The sequence below is a fragment of the Dicentrarchus labrax genome, unplaced genomic scaffold (assembly GCF_905237075.1).
Source record: "Dicentrarchus labrax unplaced genomic scaffold, dlabrax2021, whole genome shotgun sequence".
Classification (NCBI taxonomy): Eukaryota; Metazoa; Chordata; class Actinopteri; family Moronidae; genus Dicentrarchus; species Dicentrarchus labrax.
In genome coordinates, this window is record NW_026136705.1 from 4,187,164 (window position 1) to 4,209,614 (window position 22,451).

The following is a 22,451-nucleotide window of genomic DNA, read 5'->3' on the forward strand; positions in this document are numbered from 1 at the left end:
GTGATCTGAAACATTTGATTTTTATTTAGAAAATAATTACAGGACCGTTTTTAAATGATGACAATATATTGTATATAGATTGCACATACTTGACATTTCATCCACTAGAATAAATTCATTTTCCCCCATCACCTTCACCTTCACCTATAGGTCAATATTTCACACTGGTTGCTTATACATTGTTTGTAATTAAGTCTAAGTCTAGTATAGTTCTAATAGGGCATTTGGTCATGTATTAAAGTCTAGCCTAACTATAAAAACCCATAAATGTCCAACCACGTTACAGCATAGTTTCAGTTTTTACCATGACCATAGAAAATAGACATTAACTTCCTGCAGGTCTCTACATTTTAACCTCATGTCTAATTCAGTGCATCAAGTATATTGAACTGGAGGTATCAACATGAGAACTTTGCTTTGTGCTACCATACTAGCTAGCTCTCACTAATGACAAAACCATGAGTTAAACTGACACAGTTACTCTTTCATTCTCAAAAGAAACGGACACTACAAGCTACTCAGAAAAAATAGCTTAAACGTGCCCTGCAAAGTTTTTTTTTTACTTACTTACTTTTCACTTGTTTACATAGTGTTACTCACCAAAACATATTGTGTGTATCCTTGAGGCCTTCACACGTTTAATGCATTTTCTTCCGCCTAAAACATTTGCAAGCTGATTTTTTTTAACATTTAAAAATCTGGATTGTTTACATCAATGAATGCTAGCAGCGTTCATCTTTCCTGTCTTTGCTGGTGCATCGCTACTACCATCAATAGGATCAGTGGATCAGTGGAATGGTGTGAAGCCATTAACTTTAACTCCTCACCAAAGTGCTCTTGCACTTGTTTATAAAAATATTTCCCCATGGTGCAACTAGTGGTCAGAAACTTCACAGTGTACCTTAAATGCAATGACATTATTCCACAAGAAACATATACAGTTAAGTAACATAATTAATTAAGGCATGCATTATTTTATTGCTTACACCACCACCTTTGGTTGCACTAACTAGTTACTTAGTGGAAAAAATCTACATATTCTCCCTCCCAGCTCATCAAATACAGCAGCCTGGTCAGTGGGCCTACGGTCAAAACTATGGCGGTCAGCATACCCCTTTGATCTGCACTTCAAGTTAGGAATGAGAAATATGCAACATCCACTTAGACTTAAAAAATAAAGCTTGCAGAAACACATTCCACATTGTATGAGTTTTGGACGTACAGGAAAGTCCAGTGACTTTGGTCATCATACTCAGCTGGCCTTAGTCGTCATAGTAACAGTAATAAAAATGTGGTTAACGTTGTGCAACAGTCACAGTTTGGTTAGGTTGAGGCACAAAAACGACTTAGTTAGGTTTATGAAAAGATCATGGCTTCAGTTAAATAAGAAAGCAACTTAGGTAACGTAAGTAAAAAACTATTTTTGGTTTCACCCAGAAAACAAACAGCTCCTTGGTGTAAGTCCTATGTTTGACCCATCCGACCACCCAGACCTCCTCCCAGTGCAGACTTTTGTTGCTCTTTAAACTATGTCACCTGACTTGACTGCACATCAAAACATTACTCTAGAGGGGGCACCTACAGCGTTACAGTTTAAATTGTAGGGCTGACTAAGCTGCCATATTTGACAATTTGGGAGTGAAAACATGCTGGAAAAAATATTGCTGCTGAAAATGTTGCATTATTTTGGGCCAACGTCATTGGGAAATGTAGTTAAACTGGTAGCGTCCCTACATGTAGTATTGTTACATCATGTAGCATTGTTTCTTCAGGGCAACAAGGCTTGGTGTTATCATATATAGGCACACCTTGTTGCATCATCATTTGTAGTTGCACCCAGACTTTTCTAAATAATTTTACTAGTTCTAATTCTCCAAATTCTCCAGAACTTTGCTGTTTTTTCAAGCCAATTCAGCCTCAATGGGCAAGATTCACCAGAAATTCCCTCTCCGCATTCTAATCTAGCAAAACTGGAATGCAAATTCTTTATGACATTTCAATTTCCTGCTCACAGTGATTAACAATAATCAAAGGATCCTTGTTTTTTTCATCTTGTTTTGCATGTGGACTGAAATACGGGAAGATCTTTGAACCATTGAACGAACACTCAGTAAACGAGTAGATGTGAGATTGAGCCTTCACATCGTAGAAGGACACAAGTTGTTCCTCGTAATCCACAAACACTCCCACCATTTGTGGTTTCTCTTTCAGGGAAAGACGAACTGGTGGTGCTGTCATGGCAGCGTATTTTTCATCTTCATATTGCACAGTAACCCAGTAACCATTATCTGGGTTCAGCAAGAGTTTTCCTTTGCGGTTTGCATCACCTCTTGCGACACCCAGGTCCCACCCTGTCTTCTTGCTGACCTCCACCTCCCAGTATGACCTCCCAGAGGTCAACCTGTTGATCCCCAAGATGCTGGCAAACAGATCAAACCTCTCAGAAGTATCGTCTACTTCCTTGTCCTTGCCTCCATCTCTCACTTCCTTCCCGTCATCAGAAAGAACAAGGCGTTGGTGGGCTGTGGTTGAATCCAGCTTTACATCCACTATTAATAACAAGTTTTAAAAAGTTAGAAAAGATCTGACCTCAAAAGTCTATTTTTTTGAAAAATGTTCTCAGGAGATTATTTTACGCACCTGTAAACTTCGGAACTCTCTGAAGTTCTGTGAAGTGAAGAAATTGTTTTAGATCAATTAAGTTGCAATTTTAGCATTAAACATTTACCACCATGATTTAACTCTTACCGATGGAGGTCAGATTCTCCAGTTCCTGTTGAATTTGTTCCAACAGGGCTGCTGTGGTTTTTCTCATTGTGCCAAAAGACAGTGACGTGTCAAACTCTACCTCTGTCCAGTCTTTGATGTTGTCCAGGTCTTGAAGAGATGGGTAACTCTGAGACAGGGAAAAAGAGAAACAACTAAATTTAAAAATGCACTTTAAAGTAGCAGCTCCTCAAAAGACGCACCTTCTCTTCATCTGCTGAACATACATCAGCCTAAAAGTTGTCCATTCTTGAAAAGTTTCATCTTACTTGCAAGAAAAGGATGTGATCCTCAAGTGCAGATATATCATCCAAATCAGAGATGGTCTTCTCAAGCCTGTTGATCTCTGCTTCCAACTCTTCCCTGAGGACTTTTGCATTTTTCTCCACAACCTCTCTCCTGTCCTTTAGTGGCTGTAGGGCTGCTACCTGGGCTCTCTCCACAATGGCAATCACAGCTGTGAACACACCCTCAATTTCCCACCACTCATCAGCCATCTCGTCCTGGAAATGGTAGAAAAACAAGCATTGTTCATTTGACATCTGCTACAAATACCTGTGATTAAAAGAAACGGTCAGCATTTCCACTACTGCTATACCACTGATCTAAGACTTTGAGTGAAAGCCCACTGTATTGGCAACTGGCCAAGTAAGTTGCATTATCCTTTTTGTGGGACACATATAAAGCTGTTCAGTTTAACTGCTATAGTATTTAAAATCTTGTCAGTTTTGACTCTTTTCAGTCCAGGTCAATCCAGGATCAGTCATTTCAGTCTCGCTTGCAGCTTACCTTGCACTTGTTAAGAGATGTATCAATCTCATTCATTCGTGTTTTTCTCTCCTGAATCTTCTGTTGTAACTCTGTCTTGATCTTTTCAAGCTTAGCCTGTTGTAAACAAAAAAAGGAAGTCAATATCCCAGCTTTAAAAACATTCTCCTTAAGATATATATTATGATAAAAATGAACAACTTTACTGTATACCTCCTTTTGATGTGTTTGTATCTCTATCAATTATATATACCACAATAGATTAAAGTAAATATACACTACGGTCAAGATAAGATTTGTTAATTCACCTTCTTCTTGTCCCATTCATCTTCAGTAGAAACAACCTCCTCCGGACCTTCATCCATGCAGCGTACACAAATGCATTTCTCCTTCTTCCTGCTGTACAGTTCCAAGGGACGTCCATGCTGCAGACAGGCCCTCTCATCTAAGTTCTTCACAGGTTCCACCAACTTGTGGCCCTTCAGCCTTTCAGTTGAAGAATGATTCTCCAGGTGGGTAAAACAATATGAGGAAAGACACACAAGGCAGGACTTCTTAGCCTTAAGCTTTCGCTCTGTGCACACGTCGCAGGCCACTTCGCCGGGCGCCCCAGTGAACTCATCATCGTCTTTGTTTGTCATCTGCTCGATAATATTTCTCAGGACAATATTCACCCCTGGGGTTTTGCTCTGAAGTTGCTTGCATAGAGGGCACATCCTGTCATTGTACAGAAAGTTGAAGTTCAAACATTTCTTACAAAACGAGTGGCCACAATCTGTAGTGACAGGATCTACAAATGAATCAATGCAGATGGAGCATGTTAGATGCTTCTTCAGTGAGGATGTCTCGCTGGGTGATGCTTGAGTGGAGGCCATATCTGTTTAAAGAAAGCACTTATGTTCACTCTTGGCATTTCAAATAAGAGCACTATATACATTTTGCTTTGGACTCAAATGTTTGTCTAAATGTTAAATGAATAAATAATTCCTTAAAGGAACGATTTAGTGGCATCTAGCAGTGTGGTAGCAGATTTCAACTCCCTCGTCACTCTGTGGCCACTCGTATTAACTAACATTAGCTACTGTCTGGTAAATCACTCAGGCCACATAGAATAATACACAAACACTGATGTTTGAATAGTAAACTTGTACTGTGCAATGTGGAGACAGACCTGAATGATAATATCCTGTTTACCCAGTGGATGAATGCCAGGCTCTGAGCATTATCAACTAACGTATTACATAATTCAAGTTTTCCTTAGATGTTATGCAACCTATTATGTACAGCATTTTATTTTCACAACCCTGAACTTTGGATACCACAAGTACTCACTAAAATACATGCTTTTTCATCATATGGTTAAGAGTAACAGAGAGAATAAATGATAAATGTAATGTTGGTTTGTTACTTTATTTTCATACTACCATAAGCTACTGGTCATACCAGACCAAGTCAAGTTATCAAAGCAAACCCTTGAGTGTGCTGAAGGTTGTAATGATTGCAACACTTTGTGATTTGTCAATTGAGCAACTTATTGTCATTCAACATATTTGTGACTTATTTACGCAAAGATAAGTACTTGCACAACACAATACAGTAAGATCACAATTAAACAGATTTAATACACAGGTTATCGACCTATACTCTATATTTTAATGGCCCATATATACTGATTACTGACCCCATAAAGCAACTGTAATATTATAGTTGCAGAGGTCTGACAATACCAGTTACTAAAACTATGATTAAAAACTATGATTTCAGAACTCCTTCCCCACCCAGGATTGTGTTCTACGTGAGAAAGAACTACAATATACAGTTTTTACAGCAGCTGCTATGCCTTTTCAGTTTGAAAATGAGAAATAAAGATCAGTGAATTAATGGTAGCACCCCGCAGTTTAACCTCTGGGGCATCTTTTGGAGACGTCGCTGTTGTAAATATTAACTCATCTCTATAATGAAAAGAGACTGTATGAACGGCAGGGCTCAGGACACAGGGTTGATTGTACAGGTAACAAAAATTAATTTACTTTATGTCTCATTACTTATTTAGGTTTTTACTAGACAGATTTCAACAGTCAAGGTGACAAATTATATTCTCTTTGCACAACAACATCAATACTCTACTGTTACTGGTGACACGCCCACTGGATCATTTAGCCTTTGGTGTTATTCAGGGTGTGTTAAATCCCAATAGCAGAAAGTTACGGAAGTGTCGGGACTGAATGAACCAACAAACACTTTTCTAAACCATTAGTGAGGTAAAAACCCCTTTCTATAACAACAATGGTATATATTTTAAAATTAAGTTGTACACACTTTAAAGTAATAGAAGAGGAATTATTAACCATAGTCAACTGAGCTACCAGAGGGTAAACAAGTCATTCCCCTTATAAGAACCATATTTAAACAAATATCATATGATGAAAAAATACTTATATGTGGAGTATAATATTACCTTTCAGCAACTGAGAGGCTCCTTATATCACAAGCTTCTGAGTCTCTCTCTATACTCCCACCTAGTGTGTGTGTCCTTCCTCTGGGCCTTCCTCCCTCTGTTAAGTTTCATTTCTGCTCAGAAGCTCTGCCAGTCACTTCCTTTATTGAAAGAGGCATGTCAGCATGCAAATGAGCAACCAAATCATCTGTGAGCTGCAGGGTGTGTTCCACGTTGAGCAAGTTCACACAGATCCAGTGGTGGAAGAAGCTTTCCAATCCTTTAGTAAAAGTATTAATACCACACTATGAAAATACTACTAAGTAATGGTCCTGCATTAAAAACCTTATTTAAGTATGTAAGTATTATCAGCGGAATTTATTAAGTATTTATTTATAATATTAAGTATCAAAAGTTAAAGCACTCATTGTGCAGCACAAAGTTCCCTGTCAGTGTTTTACTATTGTAGGATGTTTCTGGATTAATATTACTGCTGCATTGATGTGTATTTTACTGCTGTAGTTGTATAAGACTGAGCTAATTTAACTACTTTATATACTGTGTTGGGTATTAGTAGCATCATATTATCTAAGGTCACCATGTGTTTGTAGTGTTGCTGTCCGGCAAGTTTTCATGAGCTAAGAAAATCGGCCCTACTTTCAGCTTTAGAAGTATCAGAATTTTCTGACCCCATAAACACCTAATTATTGAGTTCATCAGAAAAATTCTAATTCAAAATCACCAAATTTGGAAAAACATGGTTTTCTTTGGATAGGAAGGGTATGAAAAGTTGCAATCTAGTTCTAGTAGTTCTACATTTGCCTGAGTAAAAGAGAGTGAAATGTTTACTGCCACTTAAATGGTGAAAAGTGGAAGCATAAAGTTGCATTAAATGGAAATACTCAAGTAAAGTACATGTACCTCAAACTTGTACCTAGTAAATCGTACTTGAATAAATGTACTTTGTTTCATCCCTTCACTGCACAAATAAAATATTTGATTTGCCAGTGTTTTGCTTGGACACTCAGTGAGGAATTATTTGTCTATTGCTCAATGTTATGTTTGACTGGTAGACTGAAAGTGATATCCCTAGGTTTCACTTCCAGTGTTTGAGGCAAAAGTTGACTCAGACACAACAACAAAATATTGATCATTATTTTTACTCAAAAATGTACTTTATTGTTTTGCATAAGTACAGTGTCTAGGGTTTGACATTTTATTCATTAATTCAAAAGCCTTAAACATTTACACTGAAGTACTGTACTGCATGTGAGCTCACAATACCCTTAAAATAAATTACATTCATACAATACATTCTGGAGTTACTGCCACACGTTGCATCTTTAAAAAATTAATTAAGCAATAATTGTAGTTCTTTAAATCTGTAAAAATCATCTTTAATATTTCATAGTGCACATAATTGTTATAAATTAACAAAAATTGATAATTGTTACCATTCAACAGGGAATACATTAAAATGAATCTGTTAAAGCAAAAGTTTGACATTTTGGGAACTATGCATATTTGCTTTCTGGCAAAGAGTTACATGAAAAGATCAATACCAGCCAGCAGCCGGTTAGCTTAGCTTAACAGTTAGCATGGCTCCTTTTCAGTGATAATAAAATTTGCCTACCAGCAGCTGCAGAGCTCTGTAATTACCACACCTGTTTAATCCACACAAAAGCTGACATGTAATAACAACAATTTGTGTTTTTAAAAGGGTATTATGGCCCAAACTATTTCTTGGCTCTGAGAGGGGACTTCCTGGAATCTCTGTTTTGGATGCCTGACAACTGCTCGAACACAAAACCCCGCCACCATGAAACAGCAAATTCTTGTTTTTACACAAACAAAATATAGTACCTTACTATTGAGCTTTAGAGGTTCTAATAGGGAGATTTTGTTACAGGTTCCAGTATTTATGCTAAATTAAAAAAACAGACTAGCCTTATATTTAACATAGAGATGTGGAGGTGATATTGATCTCCTCATCTAACTTTCCATGGGAAAGTGAATAAGCATATGTCCCAAAAGGTCGGCCCGTTCTCTTCAGGCAAACACACCAACCAACTAGGTATGGTGTTGTGGATTTTGAAACCCTTTCAGAAAAGAAAAAACAACTTCAGTGCTTTTGAAGGTCAGTCGTCAACAGGTTCGTCTGATCCTTAAGATCAGTGTGTAGGAATCTCTGTAGAGACAAGAGAGAGATGGAATCAAAGACTAGTCATTGCTGCACAGTGTTTGATGTCACAAATGAATAGAAATGAAAAGAAAGCAAGCAATTTCATTGAATGATGTGCATTGTGTGGACTTTAGACCCTGACGCTGACCTGTAGGAAGTGGAGGTTGTCTTCAGTCTGCGTGAACTGCTCCAACTCAGAGTTTCTTCTCTGCAACTCTGAGATTTCTTCTTCCAGTTGTTGGGTGAGCTCTTTATTTTGTGCCCAAGCCTCCTTTGGATTTTCTCCATTGAGGTCTGCAGAGATCTTGATTTTCTCAACTTTACTCAGTCTCTCTTGAATGGCTTGCTGAAGTTTCGTCTTTCTCCTTTTTAGTTTGACCTGTGGGAAGAAAAACATTACGTGAGGAGAACTGCTGTTAGGGACAAGCAAAAAGAAACAAATCCTCCATGTCTCTCAGCATTAAAACTTTGAAACATATTTCAGTCACAACTCATCACTGATGTCAGTTTGGGTCTTTGACAGCTGATGCACAACAGACCTGCTTTTAATTCATTTTGAGTCCCTTCAGCCGATGCATGTAAGTTTCTCTCAGAATGATTTATTGTGTATTTCCTCTTCAACGATGCTATGATTGTTTTGCTTTTGGGATGAATTGTGGAAATTCTTTGTATACATATGTGCTGAAATGAGAACGTGTTTGAAACAATGTCATGCCAGTGGTTTTTGCTCTTTGTTCTCACAATTAGGACCAGATGTTCTCTAATAGTTGTAGCTTATTGTCATGGAAATAATATTTATTCTTCTCCTTCCACATTCTTTAGTTTTTGATCACTCTCATAAACATGAAACCATTACATATGTAAACATATTTCATGCCAGTTTCCAGTACTCTGTATTAGTTTTATTTGTGTCTTGAAATCATATGTTAAAGGAAACGTATGTTAAAGAGAGACACTGACAGTTATGGGATAATGCTAAACTAATGTGACTACTTTAGCTGTCTGGAATGCAGCTGAACAGTATTTTAGCATTTAGATAAAATTCTAAGCTACTGCAGCACAAGTGGAGAGTGTATTACACTGAGAAATGGTATGTTTTATTACTTATAATTTCATTTTTAAGGATGGTAGGTCATTTCATCTCTAAAAAGTTACATAGTCTCTGAAAAATCTTCAGTCTGCAACTTTAAATGAGTTACAAAGTCCGGTCCAAGTTTGGACCGACAAAGTACAATATATGTCTGTAAAAAGCAATATGCTAGTGTTCTTTAGTATTACACAAAAATAACTTTAATGTTTCCTGGTGTGGTGACTGTATCAGACTTTACCTTCTTCTTTGCAGCTTCCTTGTTTATAGAAATAATGTGATGGCCCCTGTGCTCCGTCTGGGCACACATGGCACAAATGCACGTTTGATCACTCCTACAGAACCTGTTTAACTGCTTTCCGTGCAGTCTACAAACAGAGTCCTCCAGGTTCTTCACCACACTGATCAGAAGATGGCGCCCAAGATCTTCATTCTGGTAATGTGGCTCCAGATGAGTGGCACAATATGAGGCCATGCACTCCAGGCAGGATTTGACTGCTCTATGCTTTGCTGGGCAGAAATCACAGGGAACCTCTCCAGCTTTTAAAGGCACAGTTGCTTCCTCAGTCGGGGCACCAGCATGTAGTGTTTGTTCTGTTTTGAGCTGTGGCCTGGTGGGGAAAATGGCCTTGCAGAGGGGGCACTGAGAGGCCCCATTGATCCTCCAGTATTCGCCTATACAGGCCAGGCAGAAGCGGTGTCCACAGGGTAGGGAAGCAGGGCTTGTGAACTCATCCAGACAGATGCAGCACTTAGGAGGCTCTGACATTAGGTCAAAACTTATTGTCTGCCTTTGCATGTGGGCGCACACACCTCTGGTCCGTTTTGGTGTGGTATCAGCATGCACAGACGATGGTGTATTCCATTGGTTGTTGAATACAGTATATCTGTACAGAAAACAAACTATCGTGTTAGCATACATATGAATTACAGTACTTCTTTATCAATTTGGCTTTGATGACAGGAACCCAAACCAGCTAAACAAGGATGAGTACAAACAGTTTATGTCAGTCTTTATATTGCTTGACAGGATCAAAAGCTCAAAAAGTGTTTTATTTAAATGTACAATTACAAATACTTGGTAGTGGCTAACTATTTAATTGTTTAGCCACAGAAGTGTGTATTGTTATCTATGTATTGTTACAGTACAATACGGAGTCCAAAGGGGACTGGGAATTTATGGAAAACTGAGTTCAGAAGGGACAGGTGAACTCATGGGCAGTGGGAAAGTACAGTTGACCACAGTACCTGATTCACAACTTTAGTAACACCTGCAAAAATTGCTTTGAATGTATAGTTTTTTGGCTTCATGTTTTTAATACTGCCTTCTACGTAAGCGCCAAGGGAAGTGGGTTAACGGCGATGACTGTAAAAGGCTCAACAGTGAATCATATCTAAATTTACAATTGAGTGTCATTGATCACAGACTCTCACAGCAGCCGCAGGCATCAACAGAAGCGGAACACCACCCCTCTCCTTTGTGCTCCTTTTTGGCTTACAGACAATGCTGATGAACTGCTTTAATTTCTTAATTCAGAAAACATCACACCGCATACTACGTGCAAGCTTCATCCTGGTGTCGGGTCAATAAATATAATAATTAAAGACAATATATGAATAAGACATGAGTTTGATAAGTAAGTAATGGATCACTCATTACAAACTGCATGGTTGTCAAAAAATAATTAATTAATAATTACACACGCTAATCAACCTACTGTTAATAGAGCAATAGCTAATAATGTCATGCAAATAAGCCTCTTAAATTACAGCCTCAGCCTCTCATTAACCTTATTAGCAGTCGAGTTGGGCTGATGGAAAAACTTGACAAGGTGTATAAACAAGGGAGGTAATATTAAAGGTGAACACATCATCAGCTAGGAACATTTATTGTTACAGCTGTGTTGGCCCATGACCCCCATCAGGACCATCAGACAACTATTTTAAAGTACATTTATATAGGCTTATATAATTCCCCCTTAAATAAGACTGTATGTGACTGTATGTAAGCTCCTTAGGTGTTCCATGGTATGGTTAAGAGGACACATCAGAGACAATGTTAGAGAAGGAAAACAACTCTGAGGTCACCTTGAACCAACCTCAAACATCTATGGATTCGGCTGACCCGTTTGCCTCTGGTGAGTCTACAACCAAGGCCGAAATTGAGAACCAGCTCTGGTTGTTCGTTACCCTGCTGACAGTGTTGACCAAGTGTCACGCTCTCCAGAACCACAGCGAGGAGAAGTGGATCAGTCACGCAAAGAAACTGATAAACCAAACGATGGAGGGACTTACTTGCCCAGACGTCAAGAGAACCTAGAAAGTCTGCAAAGCTGCATTGAAAGACCAGCAGAAAAAGTTCTGAGGTAGGAAGCTGCTGGAGTCTGAAATAATATCAAAAGATCCAGCTGTGGACGCAGCCATCATCCAACCTCCCAGAGTAGGTGAAGGCATGTGCAGGTTTACTGGCCGTCATCTTTTTAATGGTGCTCATCCTATAAAACAGCAAACCAACATTGACAGCTATTGTCGCTGTGTGGACTTTCTCCCTGTATCAGCGTGGTTTTACTCCGGGTACTCCATTTCCCCCTCTACACTCTCAATTTTGACAATAATAGTGCTGAATTATATTTCTGAAGTGAGTCTTAAATTAGAGTTACAAGACAAAGTGGTTGCTGACTCTGTAACACAGTTAAGGCCTGCCGTAAGTGTGTGACAGACGATATATACATCCTTATCAGGGTCCAAAGGTAACACAGGAGGGAGTATACAGTACAATAAGGATTCAGTAAAAAGTATAATATTCTTATTATATACCTTATTTATTTATTTATTTACATTGTTTAGTTTTGGGCCCCAATACAGTATACTGAGTATTACAGGATTATTGTTTTTGACTGAAAAATACAACTATTGGCACTGCCAAACATTTTCCTTCTTCAACAAATAGAAGCCATGACACAGTAACATCTGCAATGAACAAAAAACTTCCAGGTATGAGTATTAATCACAGACTGGCATCCAGTCAGAAGGGTGGTGAGAATACTACGTCAGAGCCATGTGGTAATTTCAAAATATTGCAATACCACCTGTCCAATCAGAATTGAGTATTCTCTGTGATCCTGATAAAATAGATGGCCGTTTGATTACTGCATTTGTCAGTAGTTTAATACAGTTAAAGGATTTACAGTGAAAATACATTTATGGTTGTGGATTTATGTTTTGACATGTCATAATGTCCTGAGTAGCTAAAAATGAAACCAACTCATAACATAAATGAACTTCAAACAATGTGATTAAGTTCTAGTTTAACAATAAGCTTGTCATTTCCATTTGACTAAAAATATACAGCTATAATACTTATATATATATACAGGAACATTAAAATTAAACTATAAAACTCACATACCTTTCTTGTGCATCTACCGACTTGTCTTTCCTGAGGCTCTAACAGTGTTGTGTTACGCTCTTATCGGTTGGTTCCTCATGTGTATAGGTATAGACACACCTATCACTGCTAGGAAAGAGGGCGGCCCTCTTGGACTCTGTCATTTCCTGGATGCTCATAAACTCATACACACCTGATAAAGCAAGTGGCGAAGTTTCTTCATCACAAATCAGCTGCAGCTCCAAAAAAGGACATCACAACCATGAAACACACATCTAAATACCTTATTCAGCCTTTATTCTACTGAGGAAAGTCAAAACAACTTGTCATGTCATGACAGCATTGCACAATTGTTTACTGGATTGATTATACCTTCACCTGATAAGAAATACTTTGCATTAATTTTAAAGTGTAGAGTGTGAGTTGTGTCAATGTTATTGATGTAAAGAGACTGTTAGCTTTACCCCTCCTCCGAACAGCAATTAGTCAAGTAAATGTGATTACTTGACCAGTCAGAAATGTTCAGCGCTGCAAGCCAAAGTTATTGTACTTTTGGGAAGTACTATCCCTGAGAAGAACAGAACAGAATAGAGTAGAATATAACCTTTGGTCTCCCCTGATCAGATAAAAACACAGAGACGCAGCCTTACAACATTATACTGCTGTTTGAGGGGGACGAATGAGAGAAAGGAAATATGCTTGATCTTACACAGAGGTAATAACCAAAGGCTCAGATTTCTTTCCCTTGCTGCACAGATAGAAGTAGGGGAACAGTTTCTTTGCGAAATACTCTCCTGTGAAAGAGTAAATGTGCAACTCTCTATCCACATCATAGAAAGACACTCTTCCTTCATTATAGTCAACATACACTCCTATGTTTCTTGGCCTGGGACACAGGTGAAGGACCGTGTATTTTGTACAATTAACTTGGTAATCAAAACCTCTCTTTCCTATGGCAAAGACGCCATTTTCTTTTTTCAGATTGATCTTCCCCGTCCTGTTTACTGTTTCCTTGGCAACACCGACGTCCCAGTCAGCTCTCAGGCCCACTTGGACTTCCCAGTAGTGGCGCCCAGAGGTGAAGCCCTTTGTTCCTAAGATCATGGGACAGTCGAACCTCTCGGAGTCATCAGACGATGAGGGGCTTGCAATTCTGGAGTACTTCAAACTTTTTCCAAATTCACACACCACAAGGAAGCAACCAGCGGTGGCTGGGTCAAAGGTGACCGACTCTGAGAAAATGATGGTTGGTTGAAGCTCTCATCTTTAGTAATTATAAGAGAATTTAATCAGAAAGAAATTTAATGTATTTATGATCTCACCTTTATATTGTCTCATCTTGGTCAGTTCTGTAAGTGAAAACATAACACCACAGTTATGGGAAACTCAGAAAATAAAGACATCTTCACTGATGAAGTGAATGCAAAAGATATTTACCGGTTTCTGTCAGAGTTTTCAGGTCTGCTTGAAAAGTGTGTACAAGATGAGTCATGGCTCTCCTCACTGTCTGCACGCAGAGGTCTGAGTAAACCCTGATCTCAGACCAGTTCTTGGTGACTGATATGGTGCTCAGGGCCTGCAAAGTCTGAAATGATTCACAGAAAAAAACCACATGATCATTAGTGGCACAGGGCTATATTTAATGTTTTTCCAAAGGCAACCATTTGCACCCAAGCAGACATTTTCCTGCAGTCCTGTGTCTTTGACATTTTAAGTGAAATTTTGAGAGACTCCACGCTTGGCCAAGAAGTAGCCCAGCACATAACCAATGTGTTGTTATTAGACTTTGGTTTTTGTATGGATTGAAAAAACAAAATATAACCTGAGCTTTAGAGTTGCTGTCATTTCTCTCTTGTTTCCAGTTTTTGTGCTAAGCTAAGCTCAGTGGTGGAAAGTAACTCAGAAATTTGACTACTGACAGCTTTTTCGGCCTTGGTGTAAATTCAATTTCATTAAATGCCAATTATTTGTCCAATTTTATATATCTTCTGACCCCCATCATTACATCAAATTGTGTTCTGTGTCAAATTCTGAGAGTTTTGCCTTGATCTATCTCTCTTGTACAATACACATGGAGCTTACGAACGTGGAAAAGGTGCAAAGGGGGCGAAACAAAGTGACAAATAATGTGTTGACTGACCTGCAGGAGGTGAAGGTGGTCATCACTTTGTGAAAGCTCCTCCAGCTCAGAGCGCTTCCTCTGCAGTTGGAAAATTTCCTCCTGCAGCTCTTCGATCATGGCTTTGTCTTTGTCTTGTGACTTTCTGAGCTTCTCCTCAATATTCCTTTTTAGTTTAGTGTGTGCCTCTTGTACACGCATCATTAGAGCATTGAAGAGCGTATCACAGTCATCAACCTCTTTATTGGCTTTTTCCTAATAACAAATAAAATGATGGCATTAACAGATATTTATATTAAAGTATAAAATTGTACACATGCAAAATATTCCCCAGAACTCACTCTGCTCATTTCAGAAGAATGTGTAAATTCCTTTATCTTTTCCATTCTATCTTCAATCATCACTTTGATCCCGGCTTCCTTGGACTCAATATTTTCCTATCATTTTGAAAGGACAAATGGGATCAGCCAGTCAATTCTTAAGTTAAGCTTCAATTTACTCTTCAATGCATTTCACCAAAATTAGCTCTTACTTTCTGTCGAGCCCCTTCTTCTTCCACAGGCACAGTTTTGTGGTCTCTGTGGTCTGTCTCACTGCACAGCAGACAGATGCACACCTGTTCATCCCTGCAGAAAAACTCCAGGAGCCGCTGGTGCTTCTCACAGATCCTCTCCTCCAGGTTCTCCATCGGGTCAATCAACCTGTGTCTCATCAGGGAGGGAACTCTCTGGTGAGGCTCCAGGTGAGCCTCACAGTACGACGTCAGACACACTAGGCAGGACTTCAGGGCCTTGAACTTTATTCCTGCGCACACGTCGCACGTCACCTGCCACGGTGCATCCGCACTTTCAGATGTCTCAGCTTTCCTCTTCTTTATTTGGACTGAAATCTCCTCGATGACCACGTTTGTGGAGATCTCAGGCCTCACGTGGAATCTTTTATTACACACTGGGCAGTGGCATAAATAACTTTTGTCCCAGTGCTCACTGAGGCAGGTCTTGCAGAAGTTGTGACCACAAGGTGTGGTAACCGGGTCGCTGAAGACATTCAGACAGATCGAACACTGGAAATGATCCTCCGGCAATGAAGCAAGGACACTAAATGATGACATTATGGAATTTCTGTGGGGGAAAATGTGTTTTATATTCTTAGTATATGTGTGCTTGCAGGCTTTTTACATTGTGTTTAACATGACATAACACCATATATTTGCTTTGAAATGACTAAAGACCCCAAAATGACGGGGAAAAGAGCAAAAAAGATAGCTATGTCTTTGGGCTAAAGTCTATTTTTAGGCTGTTTTCAATGCTAATCCTGACCCGCCTGATGACTCATATTTACATGAATCAGCTTGCACATCCAATTTCTACATAACATTACAGTTCTGCATTTTAAAAGTAAAAACAAAAGTAAAACAGAAAAATTAGTTGAAAAAATGACTCACCTGACTGTAGTCAGTAGTTCTTATGGAAATGCCCGTGGCCTAAACTGTCTCTGAAATGACCATATGCAGCAACTGTGATACCACAAACAATTCAATACTCGTCTCGAGACGAGCTCTGAGAAGCTGAGGCAGCTCCACTTACTTTAGTGGGTGTGGTTAAGTGAGACAGTTTTGCTGAAACGAAACTTAAAGCACTTTAAGTCCATGAAGCTGGAAATAATGATTTTGAGAGAACATTTATTGTTAAAAATCATAAACACTTCTCTTTAGCATACAACCGTTGAAGGATCAATCACACACAATCAGCATGCAATTATGAAATCAGAAATCATTTAAGAACATTCTTGCTGTTACATGGGAAGATCAATACCACTGTCATGTCTATATTTGTATTTGTGTGTGTGTGTGTGTGTGTGTGTGTGTGTGTGTGTGTGTGTGACAGCTAGCTTAGCTTAGCATAAACACTGAAAACAGGGGGAAACGGATAGCCTGGCTCCGTGGTCAATCCTTGTACCAGCCCCTACAAAGTTCACTAATTAACAAGATATATTATGTTTGTTTAATCCATGCAAAAAAAGAAATATTCTTGAACATAACCTCCCTTCAGTTTTTGTACTAAATAACTACTGTATTCAAAACAAGAAATAATGTGTTAATAAGTGAGTTTTAAAGGTGCTGCTAGGTGCTGCTGGATTTAGCTGCTTTTTAGACAGATCCAGGCTGGCTGTTTCCCACTGTCTTTATGCTAAGCTAAGCTAATAAGCTGTTGGCTCTAGCTTCATATTCAGTGTACGAACATGAGAGTGGTATCAATTTTCTTATCGAACCTTTGGCAAGAAAGTAAATAAGCGTATTTCCCATAATGTCAAACTATCCCTTTAGTCTTTGTGCAAATTTTGTATTGTGTATGTATTAATATATTTGTTGTGCTACACTATACATTAAATAAACATTCAAAACACATAGAATAAAAGATTTCATCAAAACCAGTACTGCTACAACAAAATACAGTCAGTTTTCACTTTCAATAGGTGCTGTTCATACTGGTAAACCTGTCATTAGCTTTGTTTGATTAGGCTTTTCTCGTTCACTGGGCAAATGACGATGGTATCAGAGGACTTGTCGCAGCAGTAGAGGTAGAAAAAGGGAAAGATCTTCTCCATGAACGTATCTTTGAAAGTGTAAATATGGGTCCAAGCCCTCACGTCATAAAAGGACACTTGCCCCTCCTCATAGTCCACATACACGCCCACTCGCTTGGGCTTGGGGTCGAGGGGGAGAAGTAATGGCGGGGCTGTTGACACTCGGTAGCCCTGGCCTTTCTTCATGGCCAGAGCCCAGTAGCCCTGGGTAGTGCTTACAGCGATCCTGCCCTTCCTTTTAACCGAAGACCTGGCCACACCCAGGTACCAGTCGTCCTTGTCCCCCACTTGAACTTCCCAGTAATGTCTCCCTGAGGTGAAGCCCTCACGGCCCAGGACAATGACCACTGTGTCGAAGCGATCGGGGTTGTCTGGCAGGTCCTGCCATGCACCCAGGTGTCTCACCTGATGTCTGTCCTGAGAAAGCTGCAACCAAGGGTTGGCTGAGTCAGGGTCCAGAGTGACGTCCACTGCAGAAAAATAAGACGTAACAAAGGGATTATGTTTTTCAAGTTTTGATGATGAAATCAAACCAAATGAAAAAATCTAAAGTTTACCTGCATATTTCAGAATCTTCTTGATCTCTGTAAAAAAAAACAAAAAAAACAAAAAACAGATACACTGTCTTAAGCTTTTTCTGGTGATAATTTCAATTTAAAATCAAAATGAACAGAAACCCATAAAAAATATATTTGAATGTTAAAGGAAATCCTACCACTTTCAGCCAGCTTGCTGATCATTTCATTTAGCGTGGCCTCCAGTTTGGACATGGATCTTCTGATCATGCCTACACATGTGTCAGTGGGAACACTGGTCTCAGACCAGTCTTTGACAGACGGAGGAGTGCTAAGGGCTGGGAAGTTCTACAGAGAGATAGAGCACAAGACATGACTCAGAACCCAATTGCATATCCACAACTTTAATAACGTTCAAGTTATTTATAAAGAAACAACATTGTAATATTATTTCCAAAATGATTGGCAGCCTGCTTTTGTGCTTTTGGATTTTTTGGATTACTCTTCAGAACAGGAAGACAGCACTGTTGTTTCAGCATAAATAATTTAAGAGGCCTCTGATGTTCCTGCCAAAGCAGATGGAGGAAGAAAAGCCAATGGAATATGTAATTTTACCAGGATTATAGCCTTTAGTAAGACAGTGGAGAAAAACAACAACAAAAAAACAGACTCAGAGGGAAACTCTGGTCTTAATTAGAGAAGGACTCCCAGAAACGCTATGCCTGGAACGAAACAGAGATGCCAAACATCTCAATAATGGATAGATTGGAATTGAAAACAAAGTCTACACCTTAAAAAGATTTTCAGAGTAAAATCTTAACTCAACTTTTCTCATTAATACAAAATGCTCTCTTACCTTTAAGAAGTGAATGTGGTCAGTCCGAGCCATGTTCTCCAAGTCTGTGTTCCTCCTTTTCAGCTCAGCGATTTCCTGCTCCAGTTCAGTGATGAAACCTTCAGCCCGCCTCGCCGTCTGCCTCTGTTTCTGCTCAATGGACAAAACCAGCTCAGCCTGAGTCTTCTGAATGCAGCGCACCAGCTCTGAGAAGACCTGCACGCTTTCCTCAATCTCTCTCTGAGTGCTGGCCTGAAAATACAGACAAAATACGGAAATCTATGTAATAATAATAATCCTTATTTATATGTATTTATTGGTGGTATTAGAATTATAATATCTATATTTAATCTCAGGGGGACTCACTTTGTTTAGTTCCATTGAGTGTTTGATCTCCTCCACCTTCTTTACTCTCTCCTGGATCATCTCCTGGACGTCTATTTCTGTCCTCTTCAGCTGCGCCTGTACAACATGATTTCACACGAGGCTGATGACAGGCATACACAATAACTTTATCTTTACTTTTACAGTTTTTTTTGTTTTTTTGGTTTTAGGGACAAAAACATGTGGCATTGCTGATATGAATACACAACAACTGCCTATGCGTGCCATCAGGAAATGATTGGTCTTACCGTGTAAAAACACTAATGAGTGGTGAAGCTGGAAGAAGCAAACCTGAAACATGTTGCATGGAGCCATAAAACCAAAGGTTTACAGGGTGCAATTAGATTCTGTTTAAAGAATCAACCTTGTTAAGTTAGCAGGCTAGTTTTCTTTGACAACAATGGCAACACCATTATAGCATGACACAGAAATATTGTCGTTTCTTGCCATTAAAACTACAGTGCAAGACTAAAAAAAGCATCATTTTTGGGTGTGAAAGACACTAACTTAGTGTACTGTAATCAGTTACTAATTAAACACATTATTACATAACTTAAGTAAATACTCCATTAAAGGTGCATTTAAATACCCATACGTCACATATTTTGTAATTTAACAAGTGTGAATTTTTTGTTGAAAAAGCAGACAGCCCTACGACAGACTGACCATCTAGCAGCTGGTGACAACTCGGTGACAACTCTTAACCAAGATGAGTGACTCCTGCATGTAGGCATAACTTTGGAATAATGAGGAATTGAATTTTACCTCTGTTTGTAAAAGGCTTTTAGCTAACCGCCTCACATCCCAGGCCTGTCTTATCACTTCACATGGAGTTGCTGGGTATTGTAATTGCAAAATTTTCTGACAGTAAACACATTACTCTCAAACACAACTTGACTTCTTTACTGGTTAAATCCCCATTATGATTTTATGTTATTTAATCTCAGGATATGAAACATGTGTATTCAAATGTGTTTATGCATGTTAGTTAGGCTACTTCCACTTGTTTAATCCTTAAGGTAAGCTTAAGTTTTACTGCCCTACGTGATAATATTTGAATATCTCATGTCTCATTAGAGACTGAGTATCCCAAGCAAGGTCACCTTTTTGTCTATCCATTCCCTCTCCACTGGGACGGTGTAGTGCGCCCTGTGGTCTGTCTCAGTACAGAGCACGCATACACAGGTCTGATCCTTCTTACAGAACAGCTCCAAGAGCCGTTGGTGCTTCGGACACATCCTGTCCTCCATGTTGGCAACCGGCTCTATCAGCTTGTGCTTGGTGAACCTGGCAGAATGAGATTTCAGATGCTCCTCGCAGTAGGAAGTCAGACACACGAGGCAGGATTTTACTGCCTTTGGCCTCCCTTCCCCAAGGCAAACATCACAGAGGACCTCCTCCCAAGAAGGAGGTGGGAGTGAAGAGGAGGGACGTGAAGGTGAGGTTTGAGGAGAAGGAGAAGGAGAAGTAGATATTAGAGGTGAAGGTGGGGGTGATGTTTGGGGTTGTGGCGGCGGTGGTGGCGCCTGAGCTGTGGCTTCTGGTAACGGCGGAGTAGAGGTTTTGGGTGCAAACACAGGCGGGATCAGCGGTGGTAACTCCTCATGTGGCTTTTTCTCTCCTTTTTTCTCTTTCTTTCTCCTGTCCTCCTCTTGCTTCTGTTTCAGCTCCTCCATTAGCTGCTGCTTCTGATCTTTCTCCAAAAGCCTCTCCTCATCCTCCCTTTTACTTCTTTCCATTGTCCACTTCTTTTCCGTCCCTTCTTCCTCCTCCTCGCTCACCTTCCCTTCCACACTCCTCACCCTGATCTCCTTGAACTGCTCTGCAATTTCCCTCAAGACAGTGTTAATGCTAATATCAGGCCTTTTGTGGAAAGACTTCTTACACATAGGACACTGGTACAAAGGGCTGGTTTTCCAGTATCCCAGGATGCAGCTCTGGCAGAAGTTGTGTCCGCAGGGGATGGATACGGGGTTTGTGAAGACGTCAAGGCAGATGGAGCAGTGCACCTGCTCTTCAGAAAGGTTCCCAGTGGTTGCCATTCCTGCACGGCGGAGAGGCAGGGTCATTTCAGCGCAAGCAACCAGGCTCTGAAAGTGGCATCAAACCTGCTGTGATATTGAGGTTGCTGGGGTTAAGATGGCATGACTTCATTTGGGGTCATTTTCATGCAAAATTAATAAGATATGACAGGGCTCATTTATCATCACAACATGTCAGTTCTGTCTGTTGAAGGTTTTATACTAGAATATCAAATTAAAATTGTTCTTTCTTTCTTCTTTGTGTAATAAATGAGCCCTTTGAGTCTTGGGGGAGTGTTGTCGGACTGTGTTTATTGTTTGGTTTTTGAGCCTGAGCAATAGCTGATCCACATTCATATTAGAGAATTTAAAAGATTTCATAATATGTCAACATTTTTGATAAGTATGTCTTAAATTAGACCAATATACACTAGGATATATGTTGAGGTGATATTTTACAGTTGAAAAATACACTTGTCACTGTACTCTGGTGGACAAACCATGTAATTTGCTGATAATATTGCCTACTACAAATGATTTGTGTTGTTTCGGACATTGAATCCAGACATTTGCGTCTTGAACTTCAAGCTAAATATACCATGCTTGTTTAATTAGCTTAGAGTGTCTGACTTTGAAGCTGAAAGTAGGTGAGTTTGACTTTTAACACAAGCTCTATGCTTGAGGCCTAGATACCCATGGCAGACCAGATTATTATCTTTCCAAAAATATTGCTCGAGCCAGTGATCTGCCTTGCGGTGCTTCCTTCTTCAAACCATAATCTGGGTTATGGAAACACTTTAAGCCTCAAAACTTAAAAAAAAAACTTGTAGCTACAATGTTTTAAACAGACCACGGCAGAAAAAAAGTCCTCAGCTCAGGTCACAGCTCTTAAGCAGCCAAACAGTAATAAAGAAGATCAAAATACAAACACCACTCCCCTAAGAGACTTTCTAGTGCACAGAGAAGCAGATGTGATGGTATAGAAATGAAAATGCAGGAGAATACAAGGAGTGACAGCACAAGCAGAGATATGGGAACACTCACCAGAGAGCAGCTGCCTCAGTGCTCCGCTGTACACTGACACATGAGACAGGCTGTAACCACTGCCACCTCCAAGCCCCCCACACTAATAGACACACACACCTCAGACCCAAAATATACCCCCCTCCCTTTCTTTTTACCCCAGATACAAATTTATACTCCCTGGGCATGGCCCTCAGAGGTCCAGGAGGAATAGCTTTAACCCTTTGGAGAATACCAGCAGTCTAGCTTGGGTCAAATACAGGAACAGAACAACAAAACACAGCCATGCTACAGTGCAGCAGCCTTGCAACACTACAGGAAATTCCAGTTTGGTAAAGCT

At 39.6% G+C, this 22,451-nt stretch overlaps 3 protein-coding genes across 7 annotated transcripts; all 3 read right to left on the minus strand.

Annotated features, from left to right (window-relative positions):
* Position 1: 1 nt before the first annotated feature.
* Positions 2–16,336, minus strand: LOC127364545 (uncharacterized). The gene is made up of 17 exons (XM_051402172.1): positions 16,192–16,336; positions 15,280–15,868; positions 15,089–15,184; positions 14,769–15,002; positions 14,066–14,213; positions 13,951–13,977; positions 13,338–13,860; positions 13,192–13,196; positions 9,482–9,915; positions 8,302–8,532; positions 7,605–7,620; positions 3,843–4,411; positions 3,556–3,651; positions 3,036–3,269; positions 2,749–2,896; positions 2,641–2,667; positions 2–2,549 (listed from the first exon to the last, which is right to left on the minus strand). The coding sequence occupies exons 2-17, from the start codon at positions 15,856–15,858 to the stop codon at positions 1,987–1,989; spliced, it is 3,930 nt and encodes a 1,309-aa protein (XP_051258132.1). The 5' UTR covers positions 15,859–15,868; positions 16,192–16,336; the 3' UTR covers positions 2–1,986.
* Positions 7,125–13,327, minus strand: LOC127364707 (E3 ubiquitin-protein ligase TRIM47-like). 3 transcript variants are annotated; one of them, XM_051402509.1, is made up of 4 exons: positions 12,650–13,327; positions 9,482–10,127; positions 8,302–8,532; positions 7,125–8,159 (listed from the first exon to the last, which is right to left on the minus strand). In XM_051402509.1, the coding sequence occupies exons 2-4, from the start codon at positions 10,037–10,039 to the stop codon at positions 8,094–8,096; spliced, it is 855 nt and encodes a 284-aa protein (XP_051258469.1). In that variant the 5' UTR covers positions 10,040–10,127; positions 12,650–13,327; the 3' UTR covers positions 7,125–8,093. The 3 variants fall into 3 exon arrangements, with proteins under 3 accessions (XP_051258469.1, XP_051258470.1, XP_051258468.1); XM_051402510.1 differs by lacking the exon at positions 12,650–13,327 and adding an exon at positions 11,536–11,921; XM_051402508.1 differs by lacking the exon at positions 12,650–13,327 and having other exon boundaries at positions 9,482–11,921.
* A 75-nt stretch (positions 16,337–16,411) lies between the features above and the next one.
* si:dkey-46i9.6 (nuclear factor 7, ovary) lies at positions 16,412–22,205 on the minus strand. Of its 3 annotated transcripts, none has more exons than XM_051402437.1 (7): positions 22,133–22,205; positions 20,171–21,178; positions 19,050–19,145; positions 18,705–18,935; positions 18,049–18,196; positions 17,891–17,917; positions 16,412–17,803 (listed from the first exon to the last, which is right to left on the minus strand). In XM_051402437.1, exons 2-7 carry the CDS (start codon positions 21,134–21,136, stop codon positions 17,250–17,252), a joined length of 2,022 nt encoding a protein of 673 aa, XP_051258397.1. In that variant the 5' UTR covers positions 21,137–21,178; positions 22,133–22,205; the 3' UTR covers positions 16,412–17,249. The 3 variants fall into 3 exon arrangements, with proteins under 3 accessions (XP_051258397.1, XP_051258400.1, XP_051258399.1); XM_051402440.1 differs by having other exon boundaries at positions 20,171–21,111; positions 22,133–22,175; XM_051402439.1 differs by having other exon boundaries at positions 20,171–21,175; positions 22,133–22,170.
* Positions 22,206–22,451: the final 246 nt, after the last annotated feature.

Bases quoted from the DNA above. Each gene is read 5' to 3' on its own strand.
- LOC127364707 (XM_051402508.1), bottom strand. From the start codon at position 10,162: ATGTATGCTAACACGATAGTTTGTTTTCTGTACAGATATACTGTATTC. The intron at 8,533-9,481 runs GTAAAGTCTGAT...TTCTTCCCACAG, and splicing joins AGGAAGCTGCAAAGAAGAAG to GTCAAACTAAAAAGGAGAAA. The intron at 8,160-8,301 runs GTCAGCGTCAGG...TTGTCTCTACAG, and splicing joins ACAACCTCCACTTCCTACAG to AGATTCCTACACACTGATCT.
- LOC127364545 (XM_051402172.1), bottom strand. From the start codon at position 15,858: ATGTCATCATTTAGTGTCCTTGCTTCATTGCCGGAGGATCATTTCCAG. The intron at 13,978-14,065 runs GTAAATATCTTT...TTTCACTTACAG, and splicing joins GAAAACTCTGACAGAAACCG to AACTGACCAAGATGAGACAA. The intron at 2,550-2,640 runs GTGCGTAAAATA...TGTTATTAATAG, and splicing joins GAGAGTTCCGAAGTTTACAG to TGGATGTAAAGCTGGATTCA.
- si:dkey-46i9.6 (XM_051402437.1), bottom strand. From the start codon at position 21,136: ATGACCCTGCCTCTCCGCCGTGCAGGAATGGCAACCACTGGGAACCTT. The intron at 18,197-18,704 runs GTAAGAGAGCAT...ATCTCTCTGTAG, and splicing joins ACCACATTCACTTCTTAAAG to AACTTCCCAGCCCTTAGCAC. The intron at 17,918-18,048 runs GTAGGATTTCCT...TTTTTTTTACAG, and splicing joins CAGCAAGCTGGCTGAAAGTG to AGATCAAGAAGATTCTGAAA.